Source organism: Phoxinus phoxinus (assembly GCF_949152265.1).
Source record: "Phoxinus phoxinus genome assembly, chromosome: 24".
Taxonomy (NCBI): Eukaryota; Metazoa; Chordata; class Actinopteri; order Cypriniformes; family Leuciscidae; genus Phoxinus; species Phoxinus phoxinus.
Window position 1 is genome coordinate 13,962,585 of NC_136899.1, and position 17,928 is coordinate 13,980,512.

General features: G+C 38.8%; 2 protein-coding genes across 6 annotated transcripts; one reads left to right on the forward strand and one right to left on the reverse strand.

Moving 5' to 3' along the window:
- thtpa (thiamine triphosphatase) lies at positions 1-3,683 on the reverse strand. 2 transcript variants are annotated; one of them, XM_079601188.1, is made up of 4 exons: positions 3,603-3,683; positions 3,167-3,242; positions 1,657-2,193; positions 1-342 (listed from the first exon to the last, which is right to left on the reverse strand). In XM_079601188.1, the coding sequence occupies exons 2-4, from the start codon at positions 3,234-3,236 to the stop codon at positions 242-244; spliced, it is 708 nt and encodes a 235-aa protein (XP_079457314.1). In that variant the 5' UTR covers positions 3,237-3,242; positions 3,603-3,683; the 3' UTR covers positions 1-241. The 2 variants fall into 2 exon arrangements, with proteins under 2 accessions (XP_079457314.1, XP_079457315.1); XM_079601189.1 differs by lacking the exon at positions 1-342 and adding an exon at positions 369-1,433.
- Positions 3,684-4,091: 408 nt separating this feature from the next.
- Positions 4,092-17,928, forward strand: zfhx2 (zinc finger homeobox 2). Of its 4 annotated transcripts, none has more exons than XM_079601193.1 (6): positions 4,092-4,321; positions 7,071-7,229; positions 7,411-7,471; positions 9,180-13,210; positions 13,526-13,575; positions 15,406-15,498. In XM_079601193.1, exons 1-5 carry the CDS (start codon positions 4,316-4,318, stop codon positions 13,535-13,537), a joined length of 4,269 nt encoding a protein of 1,422 aa, XP_079457319.1. In that variant the 5' UTR covers positions 4,092-4,315; the 3' UTR covers positions 13,538-13,575; positions 15,406-15,498. The 4 variants fall into 4 exon arrangements, with proteins under 4 accessions (XP_079457319.1, XP_079457318.1, XP_079457316.1 ...); XM_079601192.1 differs by lacking the exon at positions 15,406-15,498 and adding an exon at positions 13,698-14,709; XM_079601190.1 differs by lacking the exon at positions 13,526-13,575 and having other exon boundaries at positions 15,406-17,928.

Sequence of the window (17,928 nt, forward strand, 5' to 3'; positions counted from 1 at the left end):
GAAAACAAATCACAAAGACTGTTTTATTAAGGTACTCATAATTTTTTAATCAACTATCTGCATTGTGTGACTGACGCAAACTGCCATGATACAATGTCACAGTGCAATGCTACATTCTATACTTTTAAATACTTTCTCTGTATTTATCTGTACGACAGTGATTATTTTCTTTGTGTAGTGCACTTTTTCATAAATTAATCACAATTAAAAACTACAAATTACATGTTACACTAGTGATTCCTCATAAAATATGAGCATTAAGAAGTTTTGCATAGTGGTCTGGTTGATATCTCTGAAGGTAAATATCCATTTTCCCCTTTACTCTCTTCTCACAACTTAAACCTGTGAAGACAGACAAAAAAAAATATGTTAAATTATAAAATGGTTATATTATAAAAGAGGTTCATGTAGCATTATTTATCTTTAATTCTAATGGGTTATTGATAAATAACAGATGCCAATAAAGTGTTTTAGCCATTTGTTTATAGTTTTTCTATAGTAATAATGTTGACTGGGCAGCAAATATGCATCTTTGGGATGTCTTAGACAGGGTTATTATAGTTAAAATCACCTTGAAATCAGAATTGACCATTCTTGATTTTTATGGAATATATATATATATAATAAAAGTATAAATAAAATATAAAAAATTTAAACATATTTAATAAAAGTATTTATTATAAAATGGCACTATATACACATTATACAACCATCTAATCAATTCCTGATAGACAAAATCAAGTCCCGCCCCACATTTATTCTAGTTCGAGAAGCCGTTTCACTCGGATATACGTCACAGTAGGGAAGAAAAGACTTTCATGCTGACTTTAGCCAACACTGAACCTAAAACTAAACTATATAAAACTTGAACTGAACTCAATCAACACTGAACTGACTTGAACTGAATGACAGTATTTTCTTCTGTAGAAACTGCTATACAGCAGTATTTAAATGTTTCTCATATTTGATTTTTGCATCATTGTGAAGTTTGCATGACTCATTGTTATTTCCCTGTTCATTACTGTGAAGCTGCTTTGAAACAATCCATATTGTAAATAAAGTTGACTGAAATAAACTGAAAATAAACTTAAATGTATTTATTTTCAGCTAGCTACCATTAAAAAAATGTATAACTAAAACTGAAATAAAAATTAATAAAAACTAAAGTGACAAATTAAAATGACAAAACTAAAATTTTATAGACATCATGAAACGGAAGTTGCAATAGTCTTTTCTTCCATATTGGGACGTATATCCGAGTGAAACGGCTTCTCAAACAAGAAAAAATGAATGTAGGGCGGGACTTGATTTTGTCCATCGGGAATTGATTGCATCTTTGGATCTGGTTTGCTATTTCTGTGATGTCATGTGAGTGACAGGTTGCCCCGCCCTCATGGCAGTTAACACATCATCAGAGAAGAGATTTGATGTTGCTGCAAAAGGAAGGGGAAGTTATTTTGATTAAAGATTATGAGGGCACATGCATATACAAAATAATAATAATGATGTGCATGAATAAATAATTTACAATAATAAATACTCGCAATATTCCATAAAAAAAACAAGAATTGTCAGTTTTGACTAGGAAAATTTTTATATAAATAACAAATTCCCTCTGTATATATGGCAGTGTCCACACACAACACATCAGCTCACCCAGTTCTGCAGCAGTGCTTGTAATCCTCTGCAGAGCTGCATTCATGTCACCTCCTTCAGGCACCAGAACCTCAATCTCTCCCACACAATATCCGAAATCTGCCTGGTCCAGATCCACCCGCACTGCACCGTCTCTCTCCAGCATGTATGAGCAGCGCTTGGTCTTGAACTCAGCAAAACAGACGAGATTGAGGTCAGACAGCCACTTTGTGTCATCTGCTGAACAGATCTCTGTGTCCTCATTTTCTGCCACTTTGTCAATTTGTTCCCTTTGTGAGGAATTTGATTCACTCCCTTCAGCAGTGTGTTCCCTGATAATCCTTCTGACTTCTGATTGAATCAGAGGGAAACTGGTTATCTCTCTGTAGCGTGAGCAAAGGGCCTGAGTTTCATTGTCAGGTGTAGTTCCTGAAACTGCAGGGCATTTCAATTCCCACAATCCCTCTCGGCATCTCAGCCAGAAATCTTTTAGTGTGAGGGTGGAATCTGGAGAGTCAAAGTACTGGTCTTGAAACTGCCGCTGACCAATGCATTTAGCTGTGTAGAGACATGAATATATATGTATTAATGTGTGTGAGAGTGTGTGTGTTGTACTGGTCAAACGTTTGGAAACATTACTATTTTTAATGTTTTGAAAGAAGTCTCTTTTGCTCACCAAGCCTGCATTTATTTGATCAAAAATGCTGAAAAAAACTGTAATATTGTGAAATATTATTACAATTTAAAATAATGTTTTTTCTATGTTAATATACTTGAAAAGATCATTTATTTCTGTAATGCAGAGATGAATTTTCATCAGTCTTTACTGCAGTCTTGAGTGTCACATGATCTTCCAGAAATCATTATGATATGCAGAAACAGTTGTGCTGCTTAATATTTTTTTGGGAACCTATGATACTTTTTCAGGATTTATTGATGAATAAAAAGTTAAAAAGAACAGCATTTACTCAAAATATTAAACTTTTCTAACAATATAAACCTTACGATAACTTTTGATCAATTTAACACATCCTTGCTAAATAAATGTATTAATTTCTTTCAAAAATGACAATAAAAAATGACTGACCTCAAACATTTGAATGGTAGTGTATATTGTTATAGATTTCCATTTTAAATAAATCTCTTTTTTAATTTTTTATTAAAAGATTTATGAAAAAAGTAGGCTATCACAGAATATTTAAAAAATATTAAGCAGCACAACTCCAACAGTGATGATAAATCAGAGTGATTTCTAAAAGGATCATGTGACACTGAAAACTGGAGTAATGACTGCTAAAAATTCAGCTTTGCGTCATAGAAATAAATTACATTTTAAACTATATTCAAATAGAAAAGCATTATTTTAAATTGTAATAATATTTCACAATATTACTGTTTTTTCTGAATTTTTTTTATCAAATAAATTCAGGCTTGATGAGCATAAGAGACTTCTTTCAAAAACATTAACATTTCAAAAACATTACCAATCTAAAATACATATCATACGTGAATGAAAAATGTCTGAACACACCTCCAATATGCTGTAGTTTCCCCATAATTTCTGCATTACAAACAAATTTTCTCTCCACCTCTACAGTCATTTTGTCCTATATGAGACATAAAAATAAAAAAGAGAATGTAGGATTTTCGCATTATTAAAGACGTTCTGCTGTAATGGACAACCTATACATTAAAATATAATGTTGTAAAAATGTCCACATCAATTCAGATCAGCTGTGTTTCAAAAACAAGTGCGCTGCGTAGTGAGGTAGTGTTTTTTTGCTTTCGGGACGATGACTTCAAATGCTGTCAAACTAGGCAGCTCATGAGACACGGACAACAACAAATACTGCCGATAAATGCATTGTTAGCTGAGGCTGAGGTAATTATACTGTAACTACAACTGCGGTTTAAAATCAGGATGTGACAGTCATTCAGAGTCAACGATACAAAACATCTGAACTTACCGATCAATCAGTGTAATGAGGACAGACGTGGAATCGGGGTCCTGTACAGCTTTTCCGGTCAGGCATGTTCACGGACAGCCTAATATCTGCTCGTCATTAAGCGCACCACATACGCAGAGTAACTCATAACAGAGTGATTTTTTTTTAAGTATGAAAATGTGGCTAAATAGTTTTTTAACGATTCTTGTTACAATTTCGTAGTGTTTTAATAAACGAAAGAAATTAGTGCCAGTTGAACCCTATTTTTTATTAGTTAAGATTACATTTATTAGCTTAGACCTATTTTATTTTCTTATATCCTATAATTATTAACACGATATTACCAATAATAACGTAAAAAATATATTTATTAATTATTTATTTTTACACACCTTTATATAAACATTTCTCTCATGTGCCGTGCATGTTTTAATACTTCGCCTCTACATCTTAAAGACGAAATTTTAAACAAAGTTACAACTACTTTAATTGATGACAGTATAACAATGTTCTAACATGCTTTTAGGTGTGTTGTTGAACCGTTAATGGGAAGAGGAACATTCTTGGAGAGAGTTAGCAGTCAGCTTTGGGGGAGCTGTCGTGTGTTTACTAGAGGAGAGCAATGCAAGAGTGAACAGAGAGAGAGGGAGGGAGTGAGTGAGTGAGGGAGGGAGAGAGAGACAAAACTTTTCAGTTTTAAAGAGCGAGAGGAAGCGTGTGCTGGAGTCCCAACCATGCAGGTAAAGCCTTAGCTAATTGCTTTAGTGTTAATTAAACGATGTTGACGCCGAATTGATCAAGAAGTTGCGATCGTGTGGGCGATGCGGATCTCATCGCGTCCTGAGCACGATAGATAATTTGATGCATGCCATTTCATTGCGAATATTTAGTTGGATTTCGAGTGTTAAAATCCAAAACTTTTCTGCCTCGGTCTCTCATTTTAGCCCCGCCACCCCCTTTCGCTGCTCGTTGTGTTGCACGTCGCTCTTTTCGAGCAGCAATGCGCTTCGTCCATCGTTAATTACTGCGCTCTACAATTATTAAAACACACTTATGCTGTTCAATATCTACATTATATGCTAAACGAGGAACTTAAACCGCGAAATGCAAGGTATTGGATTAGATAAATGCCGAAGGGGGACGACAAACGGCTTGTTTTTGTTAACACATCTGTATGAAGCAACCCAAATTCATTAATTAAATAGCTTAGTCGATGTAGGCCGCAATTTCCGCTGTGCAGCGGACGGCGGGCGGGGAATGTCTCAATGCCCGACCAACAGGCCACAATCAGGGGGGCGAGGAACTAATCAAGCCCGAGGTTTTTCATCTGAGAGCCGAAAGCCTATTTACACAATTCAATTAGCGCAATAAAGCAGATTTGGACTGCAGCATCTCGAGCGTTGCTATTGTTATGCCTTATAATATATTCTCGTATCTCTTATTCTGTGTTTTTGAGAAGTTTGTGGGCGATTTATGGCGTGATATGCGATACATAATTAGTTGACCAATTTGTTGAGTGTTGTTAGCTGCGTTAGCCATGTGAAGTGCCACGACTGTTTATGAGAAAACGGCTTCTTTTGTTTTTAACATCACCCTTCAAGTAAGAAATCACTAAAATCAGTCGCTTTGCAGCGATTAAAGTTGGAAAAGGGGGTTATTAGCACAGGAGACTGCAGTGCGATGCACTTTAATGGGGTATTTGTCATGACTACACTGGAGTGGGGAGAGTGTGTGTGTATATGTGTGTATGTGCGTGTTAGCGAGGCAGGCTAAAGCTCTCCGTTTCCAATTGATTCAACAGCACACGGGTCTTGCTAATTAGGCTGTGGGTTAATTAACGAAATCATCAAGAGTTATGGCGGCCATATGAGCTCGCTGTCGAACGGCAGTGTCCCGCGGCGTGTGGGTTCGTCTGTCTTTGACTTTTAGGAGAAGTTAATAGTACTTGTCTTGAGGATTCAGTGCATGTTTTCAGTCTAGCAGGGAAGCTAATTGGCGTGGCATTGTAGCACTGTTGGCATTTGATGTCTGTTCGTTACTTGACAGTGTGGCATGTAAAAACGAAGCCAGAAACGGTGTAATTGAAACGATTTGGCATGCATACGCGAAATGAAGTCGTTTAGATGTGAATTAAGATGTTTATATCTTTGATCTCGACGTATGTGTTATTTATTTATTTGGGTTATTGTTTTAAAGAGACATTACTGTCATTAACATCCCAGGGGATTTGCACCTATTATCTGTTATTTACTGCCCATGTCGCCTTATTCAGAAGGGGCAACATGTTGACAAATTTCACTCACATCAGCATATTATAAGACTAGTCAAGGTCAACATTTAGGCCTTCTCTAACGGTAAATAGCCTAGTTATTGCAGAACTGATAAATGCATGTGTGATTCTGGTTATCAGATTTTATTAACATGATATGCCTCAAATAAAGTAATGTGCCTTCAAATGCATGATTTATAAACGGGCCACAAGGTATCAGTAGTCCAGTTTTGTTATGTTGTGTCTAGCAAAAAGAACATGACTGCATCTGTGAATCAGATTTGATGTCTTGCATGAAAACTGTTATAAGTGCATAGCACAGATTGTATGGCCTATATAAATAACTAGAGGTCACAATATCAGACCTGATTGTGAGCATACTTGGATGAAAGAAAGGGGTAGTTGAGTGATGTCTCAATGTTATGCATGGTAATTTTGTTGTTGTTTTGATTTGTAAGTGTCATCTAACATCAAACCCGATTAATAAGCGAGACAATTGTTGCATTTCTTAAAGTATATTTTAGAGTTTTGAGGATTAAGCTTATGTGACCTGAACAACTATTTTAGAGCTGACTGTACATTAGACATAATAATACATGCATTGACATGAAAAATTGTAATGCATTAGATGCTGTCTATAAATATATTTATTTATTATATATGTTTATTTAATCACCTCATTTTTATAAAAGAAGTGTTGGTTCACCCAAAAATGTATATTCTGTCATCATTTGCTCACCCTTATGTCATTCCAAATTCAATCCTGAATGACTTGGCCTACTTTCTTCTGTGGAAAATAAAGATAAAAATATCTGTTTTGAAAGTCAATCGGGTCTGATGTTGTTTGCACCAATGTTCTTCAGAATATTTTCTTTTACATTCTGCAGAAGAAAGTCAGGCATAGGCCTACAGGTTAGGAATGAAATAAGGATGCGATTTCAGTTTTAGGTGAACTTACCCTTTAAGACTATAGTTTTGTGAAGTGCTGCACTTATTTCATGTATTTGTTCATTTCACATTTATTTCAGATCACTGATGCATTAAACAAATGCACACAATAGCATGAGGCCACTTGAAACAAAAATAAATACACACTATAAAAAAAAAAAATATATATATATATATTGTAAATTCCGAAAATAAACAAGTAAAAAAAATTTGCCTTATTTAGGAATGATCAAATATTATTGCATATAATAATAATACCACTTTGGTTTCAGGAGGAGCCAGGAGAATCTCTGGGAGGTGCCAGTAACAGGGGGTCAATGTGTTTATGCCCTCTATGTCAAGAAAGTCAACCAGACCGTGAGAATCTCTCTCATCACCTTACGGACAAGCACAGTGTCCTCCCTGCTTGCCTTGATAAGTTACTGGATATTGTGAGTATATTTAAAATGGACAGATTTTTTTTTTTTTAGTGATGTCATTATGTACGTTTTGATGGCAAATCCTTTTTTTAATGAAATGAATGACATTGTGTGTTGTCAGTGAAACTATAAGCTTACACAAGTTTGTTTAGTTTGCTTTTAAAGTAAATAATTGATTTCCTCTTTTCATAAGGCTGCTCCTAAGCACTCTTCCATTGCTGAAGATGAAGAATCCAAAGCCCTAAATGATTCAAGTGAGTTTTGATCATCTATGAAGTTATTGTTAATTGTATTACAATGTTAAGTGTTTGTATTTGTGCCACAGTGATTTAACACTATCCCAGCACTGAAATCCTAGGTTCCAGTGTTATTGATACCCGGCTTAGGTTATGCACCACTGGACACACAATTGGCTGTGTTGGTGACCACCTTGCTTCAGTTAATAGTTTCCATGGCAATGAAGCACCTGTAGGTTGTAGCTGAGTGTGGCCCCCACAAGTATTCAGTTGTCCTGCTGACTCCTGGACGTGATGGCTGGAAAAAACAAACTGATTTGTTGCAATTTTTTTTACATTTCACTGGTTGTTTTTTTTAAATACAAACAAATTATTTTTGTTCTGAATTCGGACATAAGGGATTTCAAGCTTTTTTAAGGTGAGGGATGGACCAGGGACCCCAGTTGCGTATCGTAAACCGATTGTTTTTTGCTCCCGGCTGCTCCCGACGAGCTGGATGGCGCCTTGCATGGCTGACACTGCCGTCGGTGTGTGAATGGGTGAATGTGAGGCAATATGTAACAGGGCTCGCAAAATCGCCCGCCCGACGTCCCGGGGCTATTGTGTTTTCCACTCGGGCTACTAAAATGCATAACTGGCCTGCCCGACGGGCTATCTGAACTAGTGTTCGCTTCAGTCTTGTTATAATCAGATTCAGCGCGTTCTTCATCTTCAATCCGCAGTGGCGCCGAACAGAGCGCACGTCAGAAACAGAGGACAGGGTGTGTGTGTGTGTGTGTATCTGAGCCTCATTGGTCTGTCACTGCTCGTCAATGTCAGAATATTAGAGATTACCAATCAAATCAAAGTAGGCGGGATTTATATTCACAGAAGCGGCTGAGCGCGAATTTGAGCAGAGCGACTCGACGCTTCAGTTTATGGTCAAGTGCGATAAGATGTAAGTAGCTAAACTAAATATTTCACATTTGACAAACGATACTATTATCAGGCAAACGAATTTACTTGTCTAATTTCGCCATTTTTAACTGAAAATAGGCCTTTGTAACGTGACTCATGTAATGTAATTAGTTTACTGTCATTGTGAGGGGACGAGAAACATTCAGACGAGAAACATTCAGAGAACCAGATGTATATTTGTATTTATGATTCTAATTTGATTATTTTATATCCAATTGTAGATATTTGTGTTTTGAAAAAGGTTTTGATTCATGGTTTGACTCCTAACCAATTTTCTACATTAAAAATTGTCTTTTTATGTGGGCTAGTAAAATTCATTTCGGGCTACCAAAATCTGAAGAGTGCCTGCCCGAAGGGCTACCAGCGATTTAGAAATTTTGCGAGCCCTGTGTAAAGTGCTTTGGTGGCCATTGGGTCTGTGAAAGCGCTATATAAATGCAGTCCATTTACCATTTACCATTTGTTGTAATTTAAGCCTGCTCTATTATACCCATGTAATTTATTTACCTATTCAATGATATTGGTCAAATAAACATTGATTCATGGATTCATACACATGTATTTTACGATTCATCTTAATAAATGTATTGTTAACTTTACCTTTGGTTTAATATAACTTTTTACAATCAGCAGACAATTTGGGTATATTGCTCCCTTTTTGAAGACGTTTTACATATTCAGCATAATAAAACTGCACTTATTTTGGACTCTTTTGTTTGTTAATGTTCACTAACATTGTATTTTTTTTTTTTTTTTATCAATTCATTAGATGACACATCTCAGCAGAAACATTTAGAGAACACAAAGTCCCCCTCAATGGCTTCCCAAAATGAGAGCGAATCTACAGATGCAGGTGACAAGGGTGGTTCTTCTCAGGAAAAAGGGCTGGATGAAGAGCTGGAGGGAGGAAGAAATGAGGAAAGTGACGTGGCTGGCCTGGAGTCAGATCAGGACAATGTGGAGCAAACTATAAAAACATCAGAGGCTTCTGTAAGCAATGGAAGATCTGTCTGTAAAAACAGTGTAGCCTCTGAAGGTGATAACCGTCCATTCAAGTGTAATGCGTGTTTGGAGTCATTTCCCACTAGAACAGCATTAAGTGTTCATTATAATTCAACCACCCATATTCAGAGGATGAGAACCGGGACGGTGAAAGACAGTGACTCAACCCCTTTCCTGGCTCGACCTTATGTCTCCAACAAACCTTACCAGTGTGCTGTCTGTCGTGTCTCCTACAATCATGCCATTACCCTGGAAAGTCATTTAAAATCTGTGTTGCACCAGAGTCGCAGCAGGAGTGCGGGGAATGCTACTCCTAGTTCCACTGCAAATACAGGAACTGGAACCATGGTTACAAGCTTGGCTGCGACCACTGTTGGAAGCACCACACAGTTAGTTAACGCCTCCACCAGCAATTGTGTCACCCAAGCAAACCTGACTCCATCAGCAGTAACGACCAAAGACGGAGAGCAGATGCAGCCTCAGCTAGCTCCCTCATTACTTTCTTCTCCGGTGGCCTCTGCACAAGCCATGTCTGCTATTCTCACTCTCCTGACTTCCAGCCCAAATTCTCTCCCACACTCCATTCTTCCTCCTCTCTTCACGACTGGGACATCTGCAACACCAGGGGCAGCTACCCCGCAGCTTATACCCCAGCCTCATATGCTCATGCCCCTGGTGTTGAATGGACTCCAAACTCAAACCCAAATCCAGGGCCAGAATCCAGAATCTCCAAACCAGCTTTTGCAGCAGGCAGTGCCAGTTCTTGGTCTCAGTGCTGCACAACAGGCTCTCTTGGCCCAAAGACTCAGTGGCTTACAAAGTCAGTGGGCTGCATTTGGCCTCCCAACCACCACTCAAATGAGTTTAGAGGAGACCAACAAGATGGTAGACAAGGGTGCAGACATGAGAGTGCACAATGAGATAAAAGTAGAGCCTTGCGATCAGCAAATGTCACTAAAATATAAAGCGGACTGGAAAATTGATGGGATAAAAAAAGAGATGTGTATTAAGAGTGAGAATACACAAGAGCAAAGTGAGAAAATGGTGTGTGATGGCAAGGCATGTGACGAAAAAGAGCAAGAAGAAAGTGAAATGGAAGTGGAGAGGAACAGTAAAAAGGTGTGTCAGGGTGATGATGCAAACTCCAAAGTAACTGAATCCTCAGCGGCCCCTGTCCTTCAGCATGATATTTCGTTGTCATGTGCTTTGGATCCAATCCAAGGTCTCAGCCATGCACATCCTGTTAACAGCTCTGGCGCTGTTTACTGTACCTTTCGTAACACTAATTTTGCCTTAAGAGCTTTAGGCCATAGAAGTGCTAAAGATCATCCATTCTTGTCTTCAGGACGGTCTGTGCTTACTGAGTTCCAGTCTCAGGTTCTGTGGGCCTTTTTAGAGTCACGAGATGACGCTGAAACATCTAGTCCTCAGCGGGAGGACTGCGAAGCCCTTGGCAGGGAGGTGGGGCTAAGTGGAGAAGAGGTACGCAAGTGGTTCTTAGATGCCCGGCAATCCAAAGATAGGGAGAGATTAGACAGCTTCCATGATGAATTGGACAGAAGTATGGAGGAAGAAGAGGGTAATTTAATGATAGATGAGGGTGAAGATGGACATAGTCCATCAGCAACCGGCAGTCATGCCATTGACCTTTCCAGTAGTGCAGAACGACACAGGATTGGTAAGGGAAGTCCAAGAGAATTGCTGTTGACATCTGACTCTGAAAACGAAGAGTTCTACACGTCTGTTATAGTGACGGATGAAGAAAGTCAAAGCAGCTCTATGAGGGAAGAGTCAGGTAGCCCAATCAAACAGTCTTCACAGGTAGAGCCAACAGTTGAACGGTCAAGTGGTGGTGGAAAAGTTCTTCGTTCTACTACAGTCTTCCTCTCGGATGCAGAGGACGAATATGATGATGAACAAATTATGAAGAGGAAAAAAAGAAAGAGTGAGATTGACAAGGAAGAGGTTGAGATCAAGCGAGAAAAGCAAGATGTAGATCTTGATCTTCAGTTGGAAGCACAAGCTGACCCTCCTACTCCTTTTACAGTTGCGGTCGATCATCAGGGCATTCCAACTGGCATCTTGCAGTCATTGCCCCTTTCCCTGTCATTGGCTCCACTTTCCAGCCAGTTATACAGTCCATATGTACTCTCACTTCCTTCATCAGTTATTGGGGTTGGTCTTTCAGAAGGAGATCGGGGTAAAATGGTCTTTTCAAACACTCGGAGTCCAGCAGCAGTGCTTTCGGACCCTCTTAATGCAGCTGCACCCACCTCTCTTACACACTCCTTCTTATCTAATGGTAATGATTGCGAGTCTGCTTTGGATCTAAGCATGGGGAAAAACCACAGCTCTACAATATCATCTGTCTCCCCAGCTAACAAGTCCTCTATACAGAAAAGCCATTTGCTTGATGGGCTAGGATTGAGACCAGCGACTGTTGGTGTTCCTACAGATGGAGGTCTCATCGTTGTTCAGGTGAAGCCAGAGTCTGGCATTGCTTTACCATCTTCCAATAACAGTACTTTAACTAATCGCAATAATTTGGCTAAGACCAGCACTGTGTACATGAGGGCAGCAGAAAAGGTCAGCACATCACTCATGGAAAGGGAAAAAGAGAAGGAACGAGAAAAAGAGCGGGATCAAAAGAGGCCAAAAGTCAGACGGTTCAGGGACATGAGACGATCCAGGACCATCATCCATGCTGACCAGCTTGATATTCTTTACGGATGTTATTTCAAAGATCCAAACCCAGGGAAGCATGAATTTGAACAAATATCTGAGTGGGTAAATCTTCCAAAGAAAGTGGTTCAGATCTGGTTCCAGAATATGAGGGCTAGGGAGCGAAAGGGAGAGGTCCGTTTTATCAGTGATGGCACTTTGGCAGCTGTTGGGAAACCACTCATTAAGTTCACCTGGCCACTCTCGAAGCCCATATTCTCAACCCCACCTAAACCTAACCCAAGTCCCTCTGCTGGCTGGGTCTCTGCAAAACCCCAAACTGGAAATATTCCTCCAAAGACAGATAAGGTGAAGGAGGTCAAGGAGCCCCTGAAAACTCCCCCTCAAGGTCCAAGTAGACCAAATCAGACAGCCTCTTTCACCGTTGTGTCCACCGGCCCTTCATTAGTTCACAAGACCAAAACAGAAGCAACTCCCATTGCAATGGTTAAAATAGCTCCTAAGACAGTGGCCACTCCGGTTGCAGTTCCTCTGCTAGTCAGTGGGATTCCCACATCTCGATCTGCTCCGAAAAGAAAGGTTGAAGAGGTACGAGCCGAGTCAGACCATACTGATGAAGATGATGACGATTACCGAGGTGAGGTCAAGTCTGGGACTACCAGCCACATTGTGCCAAAATTGTCCCCTACGCCAATTAACAAATCTTCTGCCTTGGCATCTCAGAAACACAATGGGCTCAAATATTGGTCTCAGAAAGGTCCATTTAAAATCAACACCCTCTCAAGAGAACAGTTAGGCTTGAGCTCACAGCGACCTACACCCACTACCACTACGCCCACCACGCCATCTCCTGTGACGGTTACAGTATCCTCTGGTCAAAACCAAAAAGAAACAAGTTACATGCTGCAGAACTCCACCCCAAGAAGACCTCGAACTCACCTGAACTGTCTTCAGCTGTCCATCTTGCAGTCGTGCTACGAGACATGTGCTCATCCTAATGCACTGGAGTGTGAGGCAGTGGGGACAGAGCTTGGGCTTCCACTGAAGGTTGTGCAAATCTGGTTCCAAAATACACGTGCTAAGGAGAAACGCTGGAGGCTTCAGCAAGAGAAAATGGTAAGGGCACTTTGTCTAATATTCTGAAGCAGCTGTTTTCATGTCTAATTTTAGTATTTTGCTTCAATGTCATTAGCCTTAGATGTGTCCAGATACTTTCTCATGTCATAGGCTAGCAACACGTTATAAAAAATGTGCCCGGTGCAGTAGACTAAGAAAGTGTCATCTTTCATTCATATTTTATTTCTTTTGACATACTGGTGATGCCTTTTTAAGGCTAATTATTCATCCAAAATTGACTCAACCTCATGTCATTCCAAACCTGTTTGCATTACATTCTCATTTATCTCCTTTTTACGTTCTTTTACACAAAAGGAGATCATTTAATCTGGTTGGGTATTTAAGTGCTTCGTTCACCCCGAAATGTAAGTAGTAAAACGTGGGCTGCCACTTCTCTCTTGTGCGCCATCTACACTTCACACAGTATGTGGCAAAATGCTTCTTTTACTTTTTTTACTACTTTTTCTTTAACTGTGTCCCAATTCAGAGCCATCCTTCGAAGTCCGCAAAGGTCGGACCGAGTGTTGTTAAATGGGACGATCTAGCCTACGGAGGATTGCTCTTGTCGACTAGCAACTGTGACAGCTGCCGTTAACGAGCGGCAGTAATGTTTGTACTGGACTTTTTTGAAAGTTATATTCAACTGTCTGAAAACAAAACAGGGTTCACAACTTGACTAAATATGCTCACCGTGGTCCATTTATGTACATAATAAAGAGTATAAACTATATAAAATCGCATCTTAGTAAGATATGAGTCAGCATTTGAACTGCTTCAAACTTTTTATTTTTACATTTTTATCATTAGATATTCAAGTAAGTTGACACCCAATAATTGCATTTAAAAGTGTAATCCGGCATTGTCGTCACTGGCATGCAATGAATTTTGGGATATACTAGGCCACGAAGGATCCATCTGTTGTGTACTTCAATGCCCAGGAAACGAAGGACGCATTTCAAGGCCGCATTTGAAGGAGCCTTAGAATTGGGACAGCCTTTGTCACGCCACTGTGATGCAATCGGCCTTTGAATGCGGCCTTTGAAGGATGCAGCCTCTGAATTGGGACGCAGCCCTTAAATCTTTTACATTGATGCCTAGAAGCAGGTGATTGTTTCCGCCATCTGCTGGACAGAAGTGTATGGTGCACAGGAAAGTAGTGGCAGCTGCTATGATTTTACTTCTAAAATTGTTTCTGTTTCTGAGTTTTTATTTTATTTTTATCAAAACTTGAGCACTTAGACCATTTTTAAGTTTCTGACTTAATCACTGTGCCCTAACCTGCCCCCCCCCCACCCCCCATATGTATAAACACACATAAATATATTTTAAATATTCATAATGGCTAATGTAGTAGTGCAGAATCTTAAGTATTTCAGAAGCAGAGTCCACATCAATGAAAGCAATTTATGAGCTTCATATTATTTATCATCAGCTAATTTCTAAATCAAAGACCGTAATTAAGGAGAGAGAGCGGGATCAGCATTGGTAAGATAATTTAATAACTTACTAATAACATGTTTATTTTTTTACCATTTTGGGAGGAGTAAAATTTACATATGTGGCTTCAACAACTATATGCATTTTATCCAGTTTCATCTGGAATGCAAAAAAATTCCCTCTCTTTCGGAGGTACACATGAACAGAGTTTCCACATGCATCAGTCATTTTGATGTGTGTGAAATGTTTAATAGGACTCTATATACTTGGTTGAATATCTCAGAAATGTATAGTATTAACTATGTACAGCGGAACAAGCTGTAAGCTGTCAGTCAGTAACTTGTGTGCGCGTGATGTGCTGTGGTCATGCTAATGGTTTTTCAGAGCTGCGCACTTTAATTGACTTGAGCAGATTAATTCTCACACTTTAATTGCATTTATAACTCCTAACTTAGTAAAGCAAGCTGTGTTACTATGAGGAATGATTACCTCAAAATGTAGATCTGTATGCAGGTGCGAGGTACTTAATCTGAATGAAATATACTCCTCTTACTTTTGCTGACATGCCAGCAATTACTCCACCGCGTGCAATAGATTGCCGACCCCTAACTATTTAAGGCAGAGGGATTTACAGTGAACCCCTCACACACACACACACACACACACACACACACAGTTTTCTCTGTTGTTATTGCTTAAAATTTTGTTTTTCTGTAATGAAATAAAACTAACAATGTCATTTTTACATCTTCACACAGTCGCCTAATCCCATTGACCCTTCCAAGAAGGTAGATGTCAGCTCGGGTAGCTACCTGCAATACAATGCTCTCCGAGCCAACCGTCCCATCCTGCCCAAACCTGTACAACTAACAGTTGTGGAACCAACTCCATCATATACCATCGGCCAGACAACAGGCCGTGAGACTCTGAGAGGCAAGTGCGACGCTTGTGGGATTGAATTTGAATCCAGGGCCGCAGCACGTGACCATGTCTTCTCTGCTCGACATCTTGCCACTCTGAGAACCACTAACTTTGGTCAGCAAGCATCGTTGGTCAGCAATGGATCTGGTACGGGGTCTACTGGTTTTGCCAGCCAGTCTTCTACCCCATCACCAGCTAGCAGCTCCAGCTAAACAATGAATTGAAGCTGGTTTAGTCTGTGGACCCACTAGACTTGTTGGCTTACAATAGACAGATAAAGGGTGCTGGTCTTTTAAGCTATTGTTCTTTTGAGGCTCTAAATTGGAGTGGGCCCAGATGAATTTGGCCATCTTCACTTTCTCTCCTTGGATATCAGCAAGACATTGTTATTATACAGAGTCTTTCCTTACAGGGCTCCTTTTAATGACCTATTGCCACAGCATCATTTTACTATAAATAATCTACTGAAATGGTAATCATGGACATGCTAATGCTTATGTGATTTTCACAACTTCATCTCGGTTTAAACTCCTATTATGTTGGGTAATATTCTACTCACATTTACATATAACACTTGGTTTGATTGGGAGAATTTATGGTAATGAACGCCCAAAAACTCAACCAAAGTGCTCTGGGTTGTCAATTATGTTTGTGGTACTGCTTTTGCTTGAGCCAGGGTGGTCTTTAGCCTGTTTTTAAAGCCTATATAGAAGAGTTGTTTCTAAGCTGATTTATCTCCGATAGTCTTGTTAATTCAAAGAAATCTATCCTGTAAACAGAAGTTTTCCTTCTGGCTCAGTTGAAAGAAGACTAGACTATGCTAACAGTTGATAGTAATGAAATCGTAATGACAAATAAAGCAGAGAATATGTGTAGTCTGGAATATGGAGAATTTGGGAGCGTGTTCTGAATCCAGACAATATGATAGCTATTTTTGAACAACCATCATGACAATCCTATAGTCATCAGCAGAGCTCTCGTTGAACGTTAAAGATGTCAGATGGTCCTCAAACAGCACTTTGACCCTTTTAAAGTCACAAACATGATTTTTTTTTTTTTTAAGGTTTTCATGTTCCGCAAAATAAATAGTTTTGTTGTATGGTAAAAACTTACTGTATGTCAAACTGTAATGAAGTATTAATCAGCTTTTAATGTTATTTTTAAAGAGTTTGCATTGCACATAGTTAAAACAGACAAAAAATGGATCAGACCTAGCCGCTGTGCACGAAGCCAAAGTCAAGTCTGTACTTACACAATTTTATATAGATTTGTGGAACATTGAAATCATGTACCTTATACCCTCTGATAAATCATTTCATTTGGTCTAGGGAGTAACCCCAGCTTGTCGATATAAATTAAACACAAAAGTCATTTATTTATGGTAAAAGCAAAAGCGTTTTAGATTTATGGGAGAGAGTTGTCATTTTTTTTTCTTGTTCTTTCACTAAGCATTTAGTTTTTTTTGCAAGCCGAGTGCTCATACTGAGTAGATTCAAGTATTTTCTTTAAAACCCACCAGGAGAGAAGACAGGGTGCTTTAAGTGGACCTGGAAACTATTCTTCAGACCAACAGGAGGTGCGATTTGAAGGACATGAAATACTAAAGACGATTTTCCTTTTTGGTTTATTTTGTATATTATTATTGATACTATTAATACTTTAACAAAATGCAAAACTAAAAAAGATTTTTTAATGAACTATATTAAGAAAATGATATTCCAAAGTTATTATTTCTGTTGCTTTGTCTCATTAAAGATACCAAAAAGCAATCTTGATTGGAAGTGTTTGTAATGCAAACCACAAATGAGCTCCCATGCCTTGACACTTTGAACTAGTCCAGGGTTTAAGCACGAGCTACAGATAAATGCATTTCCGACAACTCAACTTGGAACACTTGAAGTTCATCGAAATGTTTTGTTTTCAGTATATCCCAGCAAATACAAGTTGTTTTTGTTCAAATTAGTGTCAAGTAGTTCATATGAAATGAACATGGACTGGGTTGTAGTGCAGTGCTGCAGGATGTGGGATCACATGGTGTTGCACTGTTCAGAGTATATAGGTAGAATATGGAGAAATGCTTTTATATTATCTTTTCACTTTTTCATTGACACTTGATTATCACTTGTTATAACTACTACTTACTATTTTTCATCACTTTTGATTATTATTGATTCATAACGGTTTTAATGGCATCTCAGACTTAGAGATGTCATTGATATGAATATTGAACGATAATGGTGGCAGTCTTGTTATGAAAAATTAGAATATTGATTAAGCTTGTTTTCCCCTCAAATGTACCTTCATTTTGTGTTGGTTCTCCTTTTTTCTTATGCAGAAAACAAATAAACTGAAGTTCATGT